This window comes from Salarias fasciatus (genome assembly GCF_902148845.1).
Source record: "Salarias fasciatus chromosome 7 unlocalized genomic scaffold, fSalaFa1.1 super_scaffold_4, whole genome shotgun sequence".
Classification (NCBI taxonomy): domain Eukaryota; kingdom Metazoa; phylum Chordata; class Actinopteri; order Blenniiformes; family Blenniidae; genus Salarias; species Salarias fasciatus.
In genome coordinates this window covers 2,085,536-2,098,184 of record NW_021941229.1, presented here as the reverse complement: position 1 = coordinate 2,098,184, position 12,649 = coordinate 2,085,536, and the positions used below count along the sequence as shown (strand labels likewise).

The window sequence follows — 12,649 nt, the reverse complement described above, 5'->3', positions numbered from 1 at the left end:
TCTTCAAGTGAAAACACAAAACCTTGGTTGTGTTTTGGGGGTCAGTTGGACGGAGATCCTCAGGGGAGTGTCATTAGCCCTGTACTGCTCTCTGGAATGATCAGTGAGGTGTTCTCACTAGTTAAAGGAGGTGTTGGGAAATGGCTTTATGCTGACGATGTAGCTCTGTGGAGAAGAGGGAGGTAAAAAGGTTCTAAAAGTGATGAGGTGTTTAAAGTGCATGCTGTACGTACGATAAGTATGGTATGAAGGTGGTCCCGTCGCTCCACTCATACACTCCCTCCACTGCCTGGTCGTTCAGGCCGATCCAGTAGATCTCACTGTTGATCTGCGTCCGGACCCACAACTACACACAAACACACAAACACACGCAAGGATGTGGAAAATGAGAAGGGAAATGGTTTGAACCTGGAGGTGTGTGTGTGTGTGTGTGTGTGTGTGTGTGTGTGTGTGTGTGTGTGTGTGTGTGTGTGTGTGTGTGTGTATATATTCTATTCGTATTTCTATCCTTGTGGGGGCCAAATGTCCCCACAAGGATAGGAAAACCTGGAACGATGTGCCTTGTGGGGACCTTTTTCCGGTCCTAATGAGGGGAAACAGTGTTTTCTTGACCATGTTGTTGTTACTGAAAAAAGTAAAAGTGCAAAAACATTTCTTTAGGGCTACGCTTTGTTTTGGTGTGGGTTAGGGTTAGGGTCAGGGTCAGGAGTTAGACATGAATGGGAGTCAATGGAAGGTCCCCACGAGGATAAAATTGCGTTCTCGTATTTCTATCCTTGTTGGGGCCAAATGTCCCCACAAGGATAGCAAAACGTGAAACGACGTGCTTTGTGGGGACCTTTTTCCGGTCCTAAGTAGGAGAAACAGTGTTTTCTTGACCATGTTGTTGTTACTGAAAAAAGTAAAAGTGCAAAAACATTTCTTTAGGGTTAGGCTTTATTGTGGTGTGGGTTAGGGTTAGGGTAAGGGTCAGGGTTAGGGACTAGACATGAATGGGAGTCAATGGACGGTCCCCACAAGGATAGAAATACGAGACTGAGCGAACCTGTGTGTGTGTGTGTGTGTGTGTGTGTGTGTGTGTGTGTGTGTGTGTGTGTGTGTGTGTGTGTGTGTGTGTGTGTGTGTGTGTGTGTGCCGGACCCTCTCGTTGACGTCCTGGATGCTCATCAGGTTGCTCCTGCGGTGGAGGCAGTAGGCGTTGGCCTCCTTCCACGTCTTGGGCTCGGTGGAGAAGAAGTAGCAGCTGCCCTCGTACTCCCTCCAGCCCTGATCACAGCCCAGGCCTGGGGCGGCCGGCCGGCCAAAACATTACAACCGGGGGTCATTCTCTGCACTCAGCACCGTCACGTCTCACACAGCAGCTGTCACAGAGAGTCTGGCTTCAAAGCTCTAAAATCAGTCATTTAACGCCACATTTCAGTCAGAAACTAACAGAAGGAATGATTTAAATGGCGAAGAGACAGAATATTCAGAATATTCAGACGTCTATAGAGCAAATATTTCAAATTCTTGAGTTGTTTTGATGAACACAGTACTCTGATTACTTTATGTGGCTCATCAGCACAACAGGTGTGTAAATTCATAACACAAAGCTGCTGAATCATTTGGCTCAAGTGTCTTTCATAAAAGTCCCATGATGATGGGTGTGAGCACAGCAACACACACACACACACACACACACACACACACACACACACACACACACACACACACACACACACACACACACACAGGGGTGAATGTTTGACTTTAACAGCTCCTGCGGGTCACATGATTGACACACTGATTGATTCGGTCACAGATCAAAGCTACTGGGTGTCAAACACTGAGTCACGGTCAGAAAACTGACTTCAGGTGAGTTGCTGATCTGTTCTGCTGCAGGGGACTGGGGATTAGATTAATGGTGAGTTTGTCTCAGTGATGGAAGTAAATTCACTAATTTGTAATAAAGTGACTGAAAGCAGGTCATGAAAGGGAGAAGAAATGTGATTTAAAAGTAATCCAACTCTTCCTTCATGTGAAAAATAACGTAATAATCAGAATTAATTCTGCTCTGTTCTTTTCACTACAAACACAATAATCTGGGCTGCTTTGACTAGTTTGTTATAAATTCAAACCATCATCTGTTGCTAAGCTCTTCTTCTACCCAGTGAGAGCTAATCCGCTTTAAAATGTGCGCAGAAATTATTATTAATAAATACAGAGCACAGTATTTCTAACAGCTTCACTTAGTTCTTCCGGTAAAATTAAAAAAAAAGTTAAATAATGTAGAACAACAACCATTCAAAGGAACTTCCAGGAGAATTTCAGCAACAGTTCCGTCTGAATTTCTCCTTTTTAAACTCTTTCTTTACCATTTTATTAATTACTTGTGAACTTTAAAGGTTTCATGTGGAAGTTTGTGTCCACAGCTCCTGAATCCTCCCTACTGGATGTTCTGTGTGTCAAAACACTGAAACCTGCCTCTCGGCTCAGTCTGACTGCATTAAAACACAAAAAATGAGGATCGGATACAGAAGATGTGTTGAGAAGAACGGAGAACTGACCTGCAGCAAAAAGAGCAGCGACGCCCAGCAGCTCCAGAGCCAACCGTCTCCCGTCCATCGTTCTCTTCTGGGGCTTCACACAGATCTCCTGAACATCCTACAACCTCCTGGATCTACTTCCCCCGACAGGCTCCTGTGTGTTTCAGTGTGTGTGTGTGCAGACTTCTGAGCATCCTTCCTCCTGGTCGCCTCTTTTCAGCGTTCGTCCAGAGTCCAAAGACTGAAGGCAGTAAAATCCAGAGGAGAAGCTTTGACCCCTGGGATGAACTCAGTCCTTCACTTCTCCAGGCCGGAACACTGGAAAAGTTCTGGAACCGCAGAGTTCCACGGTCAGCGGTCAGAAAACCGAGAACTTCAACACAACCAGGCTCAGACAGCTGATGGAGGAAGATCTGGGCCGTTAAGAACCTGCTCTGTTCTCTTTCTGCTGCTTTACCACAGTTTATTGATCTGCTCCTTTCTGACCGGCTGGGATTCGAACCTGGGTCCCTCTCTGGAGGACATGAACGAGCTAGTGTGTAAACACTTTGTCTTTTTTCTTTGCATGTGTCTGTATTTTGTGTGTTTTAACATGATGGAAACAATTAATAACACATTTAAAACAGAATTTTCTGTCTGATCAATAATAATCAATAATTCACTTTGGTGAAGAAATGAGGACATAAAGCAGGACTTTGTTCAAATCTGTTAAGAAATGACTTTTGTTTGCTCCAAAACTGCCGATGAGAAAGAAAAACAGCGGTGCTGGATTGAGACGAGTAACTGAGTGCAGGCTGTGAAATAATCTCTCTGTGACTGAAAACTCTGCTGAACGTGACCGTGAGCCTGATCGGATCAATAACATCCTCATAACCGCATCAGTGTCAACACGGAGAAACCACAAAGTCCAGAAGACTCAGATTTATAAGAATCACATGCCTGGAGAAGCTGGTGTTACTGTTTAACAGGCTCCAGCAGGATGTTTCACTGCAATAAAGCATAAACGCTCTTATAAAATCCTGGTTTTGTGAGCAGCATCACCCTGCCGCCACGCTGGAAGAAGAAAAACAACATTATTCTGGAGCAGCCAGAGGGCCGGACCTCCATAAACAGAGAGATTAACCTTTAAAACCCTGAAACGTCTCCGGTCCAGGAGCTGGTTAACCAGCTGACAGCAGGTTAACTTAAACTACCAGTGTTATTACTAGTTGTAGTTTACTTATGGTTCGGGTGGAAACATCATTTCAGAGAAGTTTCACATTTGGAAGAGAACGTTTCCATGGCGATGGAGAGAACGCTTTTCAAAATTAATGTTTTTACTTGAAAATGATTTAAACCGATAAACGAAGCCAAAAGGTAACAGTAACCAGTGAACAGAATTAGTCAGTTCTTTAGAAGGTTCAGTCACCAGGTGGGTAGTCAAGTCAGTAGGTGACTAGTTCACTCAGTAGGTGACTAGTTCAATAGGTAGGTATTTCAGCAGGTGAATATTTCAGCCAGTAGATGACTAGTTAAGTCAGCAGATGACTAGTTCAGTCAGATGGGTAGTGGGCGGTTCAGTCAGCAGGCTCAGGATGCAGATGTTAGTTAACTGCTTAAGTTGGTTAATAGTTCAGTAGATAGGTTAACAGGGAGGGTGTTTGCGAGGATTGGTAAGTTGGTCTATGGCTCGTGGGTAGGTACGTTGTTTAGTATGTAATCCAGTTGGTTCAGTCAGTCGACGGGCGCAGTTAGTCAGGTAGTTAGGTAGCAGGTTGACTAGTTCAGTCGCACTGCGGTGTGGGACAGTAAAGGACCGGTCGGTTAGCAGGTTGATGGATTAGCAGGTTAGCTGGTGGATAACTCAGTCTTGGATTCATAATGTTCTCCGCTGTGTCTGATGAAAGACGGAGGTCAAGAGGTCGAGTCGCCGTCAGAGAAAAACAAGAGAAGCTCCAGCTGCAGGAAAGACTCCACTTTATTTCAACACCATGTGGATAAACTCACCACGACGGGAGAAAGAAAGAAGAACAACACACCAAGTCTGAACATCCAGGTTTACAAAAGACTGCTTCACAAAGTTGGCTTCAGTCGTGTCGTAGAAACGATTGATGGTTTAAATACCAGCAGGACACAAACGCTTCAGGAAGATACTCGGATACAAACAGGAAACATCGTTTCTCTCAACTGAAAACAAAACTGCTGCCAAGAGGAGTTTTCTTTTTTTTCTTCAGTACCTCAGAAATCTGTGTTAAATAAACATCTTCAAACTTGACATGAATAACTTCAAATTCTCCATGTATGACAAAAATATACTGAAACTTCACGTCTATTCTAGGAAAATAGTGCACAGCAACGGATTAGATAGTCGAGGAGGATACCAAAGATCTGCCTTTCTTATGATACAAAAATGTCTATATATTAAAATATAACTGAGCCTTCTGCAGACGCAGGCCTCGGATTGAATGTTAACCCGTGTGGGGACGGGGACAGGACGGGGACAGGACGGGGACGGGAATCAGGGTTTGGGACAGGCCAGCCATCGTCAAACAAGTCTTCAGCTGGAGAGTCGGCCGCTCAACGTTCCGGTCGGTCGTACGGTCGGGAGAGGAGGAGAGCTGAGGAAACGCGCCGTATTGCTGTGATTTGGCTCTCGGGTCGGAGTGGTGGCGCCTCGCTTCAGGTCAGAGGTCGGAGGTCGGAGTGAGGGGATTTAGGTTCAGGGCTCGGTGACGTCGGGTCTGGTTTTCAGGGTTTGGCACTTACAGCTCTCCTGAAACTCAGGCCGCTCCAGCGAGCTTCAAATGATTGTTCAAACAACAACAGCAGCAGCCGCTGCAGAACTGGTCAGAACCGCTCAGAACCGGTGTGATCCGGTGAGAACCGGTTCACCTCCAGCCTGAACCGCTGAGCAGAACGTCTCTGAAACGCACCTTAGAAGAGAAACTCCGTCTGCAGCTCAGCAGAGTCAGGAACATCGTTTAGATGAATGAAATGTTGGCGAGAGGCTCACACACAAGCAGACAGAGTGTGTGTGAGTGTGTGTGTTTAAACGAGGACCTGTAAATGTGTGTATTCAATCCATTCGTTTGTAATTCTGGGTTTTCTCGCCCTCAGTGTCGACTTCTAGCAGCGGTAAATGTTACAGTCGTCTACAACAGGCGGAGACGCCGTCTCTTCACCCAGATCACTGCTGGAAACGTGGAACTCTTCTAAAGTTAACCTGAATAATGACGTGAAAGATTAAAAACTCCACTGTGCTTCGTTCAAAGATAAAATCCTGTGAGTGCAGACTGAGGGTAAAAAAAACCCGCAGATATAAACAAACCTTTGATTGGTCTGAAGAGCAAAATGCTGCCAGTGCGGTTTGAACACACACACAGACACACACACACACAGACACACACACAGAGACACACACACAGAGACACACACACAGAGACACACACACACACACACACACACACACACACACACACACGCACAGAGTGTTGCTGTGCTTCTGTATCAGCCCCACACTGCTGCCTCCAGAAGTGTTGCAGATGGTCGATGGAACCGCTCCGGGTCAGTAGAGTGTGTGTGCGGGCCGCGGCCCGGGCTGGCCGCGGCGTGGGGCTCGGGGGGCGTGGCAGCGGGCGGTCCCGGCGGCGAGCGCGCCGGCCGGCCGTCACATGCAGTTGACCACGTTGCTGGATCCCTGGCCGACGTCTCGGATCTGGCTGACGTGGGACGAGCAGACGGCGGCGCCGGCGCCGGCCCGGCAGTGAGACACCGAGCCCACCAGCTCCCACCTGGAGGCGGGAAGACGGGGGAGGGGGGGGTGAGGGACCCGCCTCTGCTCACTTCCTGTCAGCCGGACGCACAGACGGGGCTCACCTGTTCATGCGGGGCTCGAACGCCTCCACCGTGTTCAGGTAGATGTTCCCGTTGTGCCCGCCCACGGCGAACACCCGGCCCATGACGGTGGCCACGCCCACGCCCCCCCGCGGGGTGGTGAGCTCCGACACGTACTCCCAGCGGTGCATCCGCGGGTCGAAGCGCTCCACCGAGCTCAGCGGAGAGTTGTCGTCAAAACCGCCTGATCGGGGCGGAAAGACGAGAGTTCAGGACCGACTGGAGGAAACCTGCTGTGTGTGTGTGTGTGTGTGTCTCTCTCACCCACGACGTAGAGGCAGCCGTTGAGCTTGCTGACGCCGTTGCCGGCGCGGCGCTGGCCCATCTCGCTGACCTCGGTCCACTTGTTGAGGTGGGGGTTGAAGCGCTCCACGCTGGACAGCGACGCCACGCTGTCGTTCCCGCCCACGGCGTACACGTAGCTCTGCCGGGAGAGGAGACACGGCGAGCCGTGAGGCGGGGGACCGGGCGCCGGGCGCCGGGTCCGGCTGCCGCCGTCGCCTTTACCCCCAGAGCCACCGATCCCACGCCGCCGCGGGGCGTGTTCATGGACGCCACGGCGCTCCAGCAGTCGCTCTCGATGTCGTAGCGCTCCACGTCGTTGAAGCAGGTGTTGTCGTCCAGACCGCCGATGGCGTAGATGGGACCGCCGAGGGCCGCCAGGGCGATGCCCCTCCTGGAGAACACAGGGATCAATCCCATCATGCCTCAGCGCGAGCTCACAGAAACAGGAAGTGCCTGAACTGCTGGTACCGCTTGGTGTTCATAGAGGCCTTCATCATCCACTTGTTGGTCAGCGGGTCGAACACCTCCATGTTGCCCAGGTGCTCGTTGCCATCGTGACCCCCCACAGCATAAACCTTCCCTGGGGAGACGAGCAACATCAATACACAGCTCCGGGTGTCAAACATCAGGCCCGAGGGCCAAAACTGTCTCGCAAGAGGCTCCAATCCGGTCAGACCACCAGGAAAACTCTAAAGCTCCCAAAGAGACAGGGTCTTCAGTGGGTTTCTTCAGAGCAGCAGAGACAAAACAACATGCTAACATGAACGCTAGCGAGCTAGCATTAGCCTCAGAGCCAGCAGAGGGTCTCGTTAAAACTGGCTACACCGAAGGCGTTTGTCAGGACTCACCTCCGACAGATATGACCCCGACGTGGCGCCGCCTGCTGTTCATCTCGGGCCCGAAGAACCAGCTGTTCTTGGTGATGGAGTAGCACTCGATGCTGCGGAACGGGTCGCCGGAGCCGCCGCGACCTCCCACGCAGAACAGCACCCCTGGAGGACGACGGCGGAACCATCATTCACTGCTAGGAGGTCAGAGGTCAGAGGTCGTCACCGGGTCCGTCTGTTACAGCACTGCTCAGGAGGTTTGTTTCATGAAGCCAGACCAGCCAATCAGAATTCTGCAAAAACGTATAAGAAGCTCGCACAAACATGCTAACACTAATATGCTAGTGCTGTTAGCGATGCTAATAAGCTAACTGAATGATCACTGAGAATATCCTGTATTGTTTTCAGCTTCAGGAATTATGAGTTTAGCTGGTGGGACAGCCAGCCTGCTAGCATTAGCGGCTAGCCGGACGGGCTCAACGCCGACGACACTCCAGTCTCCTGCTGGGACTTCAGGTTCCGAGTCTTGCTGTCCGCACGCCGGCGTGCGCTAACAGAGGACCCAGACGCAGCGGCGCGGCGTTACCTGCGGTGTGCTTCCTGGGCACGCTGCGGACCGAGTACTCGAACTCGGGCACCGCCTTGTTGCTGAGGTGCAGGTGGTAGTTCCGGGCCTCGTCCATCAGGTCCCGGCAGCTCAGGTTTCCCCGGATCATGTCGTCCTTCGCCACAGTCCCGGTCAGGAAGTCCACAGGAAGCAGAGGGAGGCGCACCTGAGGGAGGAACCAGCACACACACCTGTATTTACCCCCCTCAGAGACAGAGACACACACACACGTCCAGCATGGACAGGCGAGGGTCCTGACCTGGGACATGATCTGGTCCAGCCAGACCTCGTGGTGCTGCGGGTTGGCCCTCAGCCACTTGACGGCGGCGTTGTACACCTGCGTCTCGGAGTGGATGTTGAGCTCGGCGGAGGACAGCAGGGTGCGCAGGTGCTGCGGCGACACGCAGGTGAAGTCCTCGCACTCCACCACCTCGGTGAAGTGCTCGCAGGCGTAGCGGTCCGCCATGTCCATCAGGTCCACGCGGTTGTGGCTCTCGGCGAAGGTCCGGACCGCCAGGCAGTTGGTGGGGTGGAAGTGGGCCTTCATGTACTCGCAGCAGGCCCGGGCCACCAGCTCCACCTGCAGGATGCAGGCGGCGTACAGCAGCGGCTGGACGTTGTCCACCGTCAGCGTGAGCTTGGACGAGTACGCGAAGTGCACCAGGTCCTGGATGGCGTCGCCGTCAAAGTCCTTGATCTCGATCAGCTCCTGCTTGGCCTCCGACATCTCCGACAGGAACATGGCTCTGAGGGGAGGGGCGGAGGACCGGAGCCGTCACACAGGAAGAACCGCAACGTCCCATCGATGAAGTTCCACAGGAACCACGAGGGAACTCGCCGAATGAAGGCCATGAAAGTGACCATCAGGCTGAGACTCACCTGAAATAAGGGATAACGCAGGCCAGCACCAGCTTGTGACATGGTATCAGCCGACTGCCCACCTGCAACACACACCCCCAAACACACACACTTTAGAATAACAGCTAGAAATCTCAATTTCATGGAAAAGTTAAAAACTGATTACAAACATGAAGGAAATGTTAAATCTGCTGTTCATCTGCACTAAATCCCAGAAACATCCGATACTGGAGACCATGTCCGCTGCCTCTGAAGCCTAGACCGTTTTCCAGACATGCCGACGAGCCGTCACCTTCAGCGTGACGTCGCACAGCTCGCCCACTTCGTAGAAATGGCGCAGCGAGTTGTGGAAGTCCTTCCAGGCCTCGTGGGCCTCGAACACGAAGGAGCCGTCGGGCTCGCACTCCGGCTTGGCGGCGCGGCTCCCGGGGCGCTTGTCCTTGGCCCTGGGCTGCTTGGCGTGCTCCGGCGCCACGTCGCCCGGCGCCATGCTGGCTACAGGAAGCTGCACCTGCAGGCGAGAGGAGGATCGGTTCTCTTTCGGCTTTGTCTTCAACCCTTATTTACAAATTTATGTAAAATTGATTCATCAGTGGAAACATTTGTAACGAGGCTCCTGCTCCCACATGGATCTAAATCCTCGCTTCAGGATGGACAACAGTCTAAACAGTTGAGAAATCAAAGCAAACACAACTCAAACAGCCTTAAAGGGAGGAAACAAAGGAGACCTGAGGAGTGAGACCTCGTCCCCCCCTCCACCCCCCCGTCTCCTCTCCTCCACCCCTTCATGAAGACCGAAGAGAAACATGAAAAGTAGGACGACTGGATTCCTACCGGCCGCCTGCAGCAAGCTTCAAAGACAAGGGGAGAGAGAGAGAGATCCAAGGTGGTGCTGAGTCTGAGGGAGAGTCTCCACAGCGGAGGAGTGTCGGGTGGAGGAACCAGATCCAGACCGCCGGAGGCCCCACCTCCACCCACACCTTACAGCCCGGGCCGAGCCTGCTGCTGAATAGGCCCAGTGTGTCGCCCCCTCATCGCCAGTCCGCTCAGATCCCAGAGAACACCGAGCGCTTCATGTGAAGCGATCCGGCCTCGCTGCACCTCGCTCCACCTCGACAGGAAGTCCCCACCATCCATCTGACCCAAAACAAAACGCCGACGCTGCCTCCGAACGTCTCCAGACTCTAGATCTATTATTTAAACTGAGTAAGAGCACCGAGAGAGAGCGTCAATTATTCAACACCTGGCAGGAATAACACACACACACACACACACACACTTCAATGCAGCAGAAACACTGAAAGCCATGTGCCTGTGTTTTTGCGTCTGAAAATCCAAAACCACAGAAACAAGGAGCACTGGATCACTGTGAATGAACCAGGGCTGCAGACGATGAGACGGAAAAAGAAGCTCAAATCAACCGACAGTGAAACAGCTCATCCCTACACAACGTTTCCCCAAACAGCCGCTGACATTCACCGTTCAGCCTCAAACACACGTTATCGGACCGTACCAGGCCGCCAGATGCACAGGGAGAACATGCAACCCCCCCCCCCCCCCCCCCACCCCCCCACCCCCTCCAAATACTAGCAAAAACTAAACACACTTTTTATTTCCATAATCAGAGTGAATACAGCTCCAGACGTTCCAGACATCTGCAGCAAAGTCTCTTCTCTTGAGGTTCAGGAGAAAATAACACTGTTAGGTTCCGATTTGATCTGAAAGACCAAAACAACAGATGGACCAACAATCCACGTTCCAGCTGAATAATCGATAGGGCAGCGATCTTGAGTCACTGACATCAACACAGTCAGAATCCAGTACTCTGCTCGTAATCAGAGTAATCAGAGTAATCAGAGAAGCTTTGAAAGACTGAAAAGTGACACAAACAGGTTGAAATGAAGCTGAAAGATTCAGACATTTATCCACACGTTCAGAGGAGCGGCTCGTCCACAGTTTTCCTCTGATCATCTCACATCTCCACAGCCTTAAATATGCGTTAAAAGCCAGATTAGAAAGAAGAAATCACTGCGGGCAGGTGAGGTGAGAGTCGGGTTGAAGGCTAGCTCGCTGCTAGCAGCGGCTGCTAGCATCGGTATGACAGCTAGCGCGAACCGGCAGGGAACCAGCGACGTTTCGGCTCCAAACGGCCGCAAACGGCGGGGTGAGCCCGGCGCGGGGCGACGGGGAGCCTCACCGGGGAGTCCGGAGAGGCGGCAGGGGGCAAACCGACTCACCTCATGTCGCAGATAGAATTAAAATGCCGGCTCCATTGAGGGAATGTTTGGCATCGGCACGCTTGTTGTGGTTCCAGGTGCATTCTGGGTAATGTAGTCTGAGGCGGTGGGGGCGGGGCCAGGAGAACGCGTTAACGCTCATCCAGTTATTTAGTACATTTTCAATTAAAGAACTAACGAGTGGACGTATGAAAAAAAAACTAAATCTAAAAAGAACAAATAGAACAGAAATATTTTATTATTCCCAGCTGGATGGCTGTTTCCCACAGAAATAGAAATATTAAATAGTGCTGTCAGTTTTAATCACAATTAAAGGTGCTGTAGGCAGGATTCCGCATCTCCGCCATCTTGCTTTAGGGTTACCTAAGCAAGATGGCGATCTGAAACCCAGCACAGCCAATCCGGTCCTGTTTTCTCTGACATCACGCCCTTACGCAAGTTAAGCCCCTCCCACAAGAACGCGGGACGAACGCCCCTCGACCAATCACGGTTAGAGCTTCATGGGCTCTTCTGATTGGTCGAAGATACCTGGAGCTGTCGAGATTCCTTTTCCGCTCAGAACAGAGACAGATGGAAACGCTGCGCCCTCGCGGTAGTGCAATTATGCTACACACCTAAAGGATTATCAATGGATACTCTAACATTTAATACAAAGAAAACACAGAAAAATTAGCATTGACTAGCAAAATCCTGCCTACAGCACCTTTAATTGAGGTTAATTTTTTTGAAAGTGCTTAGAATCTCTGCTAATCTCAGAATTAGGGTTATAGTTAGCAGCTGCCTCGAAGGGAAGAAATACAGAAAACTCATTTTACCATCATCGACTGTGTTTTCCCCCTGTTCAGTCCAGCTGAATTATGAGGATTAGATTCTTCATCTGAAGCTTGAAATGTTTCAGATATTTTGAGTGTTCAACACCGAGAGAGAATCTGGGACTGGCTTCCTTTGAGCAGCTCAGCTTTAAACTGTTGGATGGTTCAAATCCCAGTGTTTTCTGATGAGAAGCTGCTTCACTTCAGTTTAAAGACTCAGATTGACGTTTTTCAAGTTCAGAGAAGATGCAATTGATCGCGATTGAGTTGTGCTCAAATAGTTACATATTTTTAATCGACTGACAGCACTAGAAACAATCTAGAGAACTTGAGTTCAGGAAACAAGCAAGAAAAGATCATGGAAGAACTCTTAGAGGACAAATTAACGGGCTCAGACTCCAAGGAGCACAGCTGAAAAAAGATCCCCGATCAGCCCATCACACATCAAGGAGGCGGTTTAAATTCAAAAACACTTTATTAAGAACATCATCAATACACTAATTTCCAACATTCACTTTGTTTTATACAGAATTATGTTCAGATATAAACATGTTTCTTAGTTAAACTATAATACAGTGGGAGTAAAAATCAAACAACCGAGTTGCTGCACAACAGCGAAGGAACT

At 50.4% G+C, this 12,649-nt stretch overlaps 1 protein-coding gene across 2 annotated transcripts; it reads right to left on the bottom strand.

The window, feature by feature from the left end:
- Nucleotides 1-1,107: 1,107 nt before the first annotated feature.
- Nucleotides 1,108-11,289, bottom strand: klhl8 (kelch-like family member 8). 2 transcript variants are annotated; one of them, XM_030085241.1, is made up of 13 exons: nucleotides 11,213-11,289; nucleotides 9,268-9,486; nucleotides 8,997-9,058; nucleotides 8,377-8,863; nucleotides 8,097-8,283; nucleotides 7,532-7,675; nucleotides 7,152-7,263; nucleotides 6,906-7,074; nucleotides 6,663-6,822; nucleotides 6,381-6,582; nucleotides 6,170-6,295; nucleotides 3,458-3,464; nucleotides 1,108-1,131 (listed from the first exon to the last, which is right to left on the bottom strand). In XM_030085241.1, exons 2-11 carry the CDS (start codon nucleotides 9,463-9,465, stop codon nucleotides 6,172-6,174), a joined length of 1,845 nt encoding a protein of 614 aa, XP_029941101.1. In that variant the 5' UTR covers nucleotides 9,466-9,486; nucleotides 11,213-11,289; the 3' UTR covers nucleotides 1,108-1,131; nucleotides 3,458-3,464; nucleotides 6,170-6,171. The 2 variants fall into 2 exon arrangements, with proteins under 2 accessions (XP_029941101.1, XP_029941099.1); XM_030085239.1 differs by lacking the exons at nucleotides 1,108-1,131; nucleotides 3,458-3,464 and having other exon boundaries at nucleotides 4,472-6,295.
- Between the last annotated feature and the right edge of the window lie 1,360 nt (nucleotides 11,290-12,649).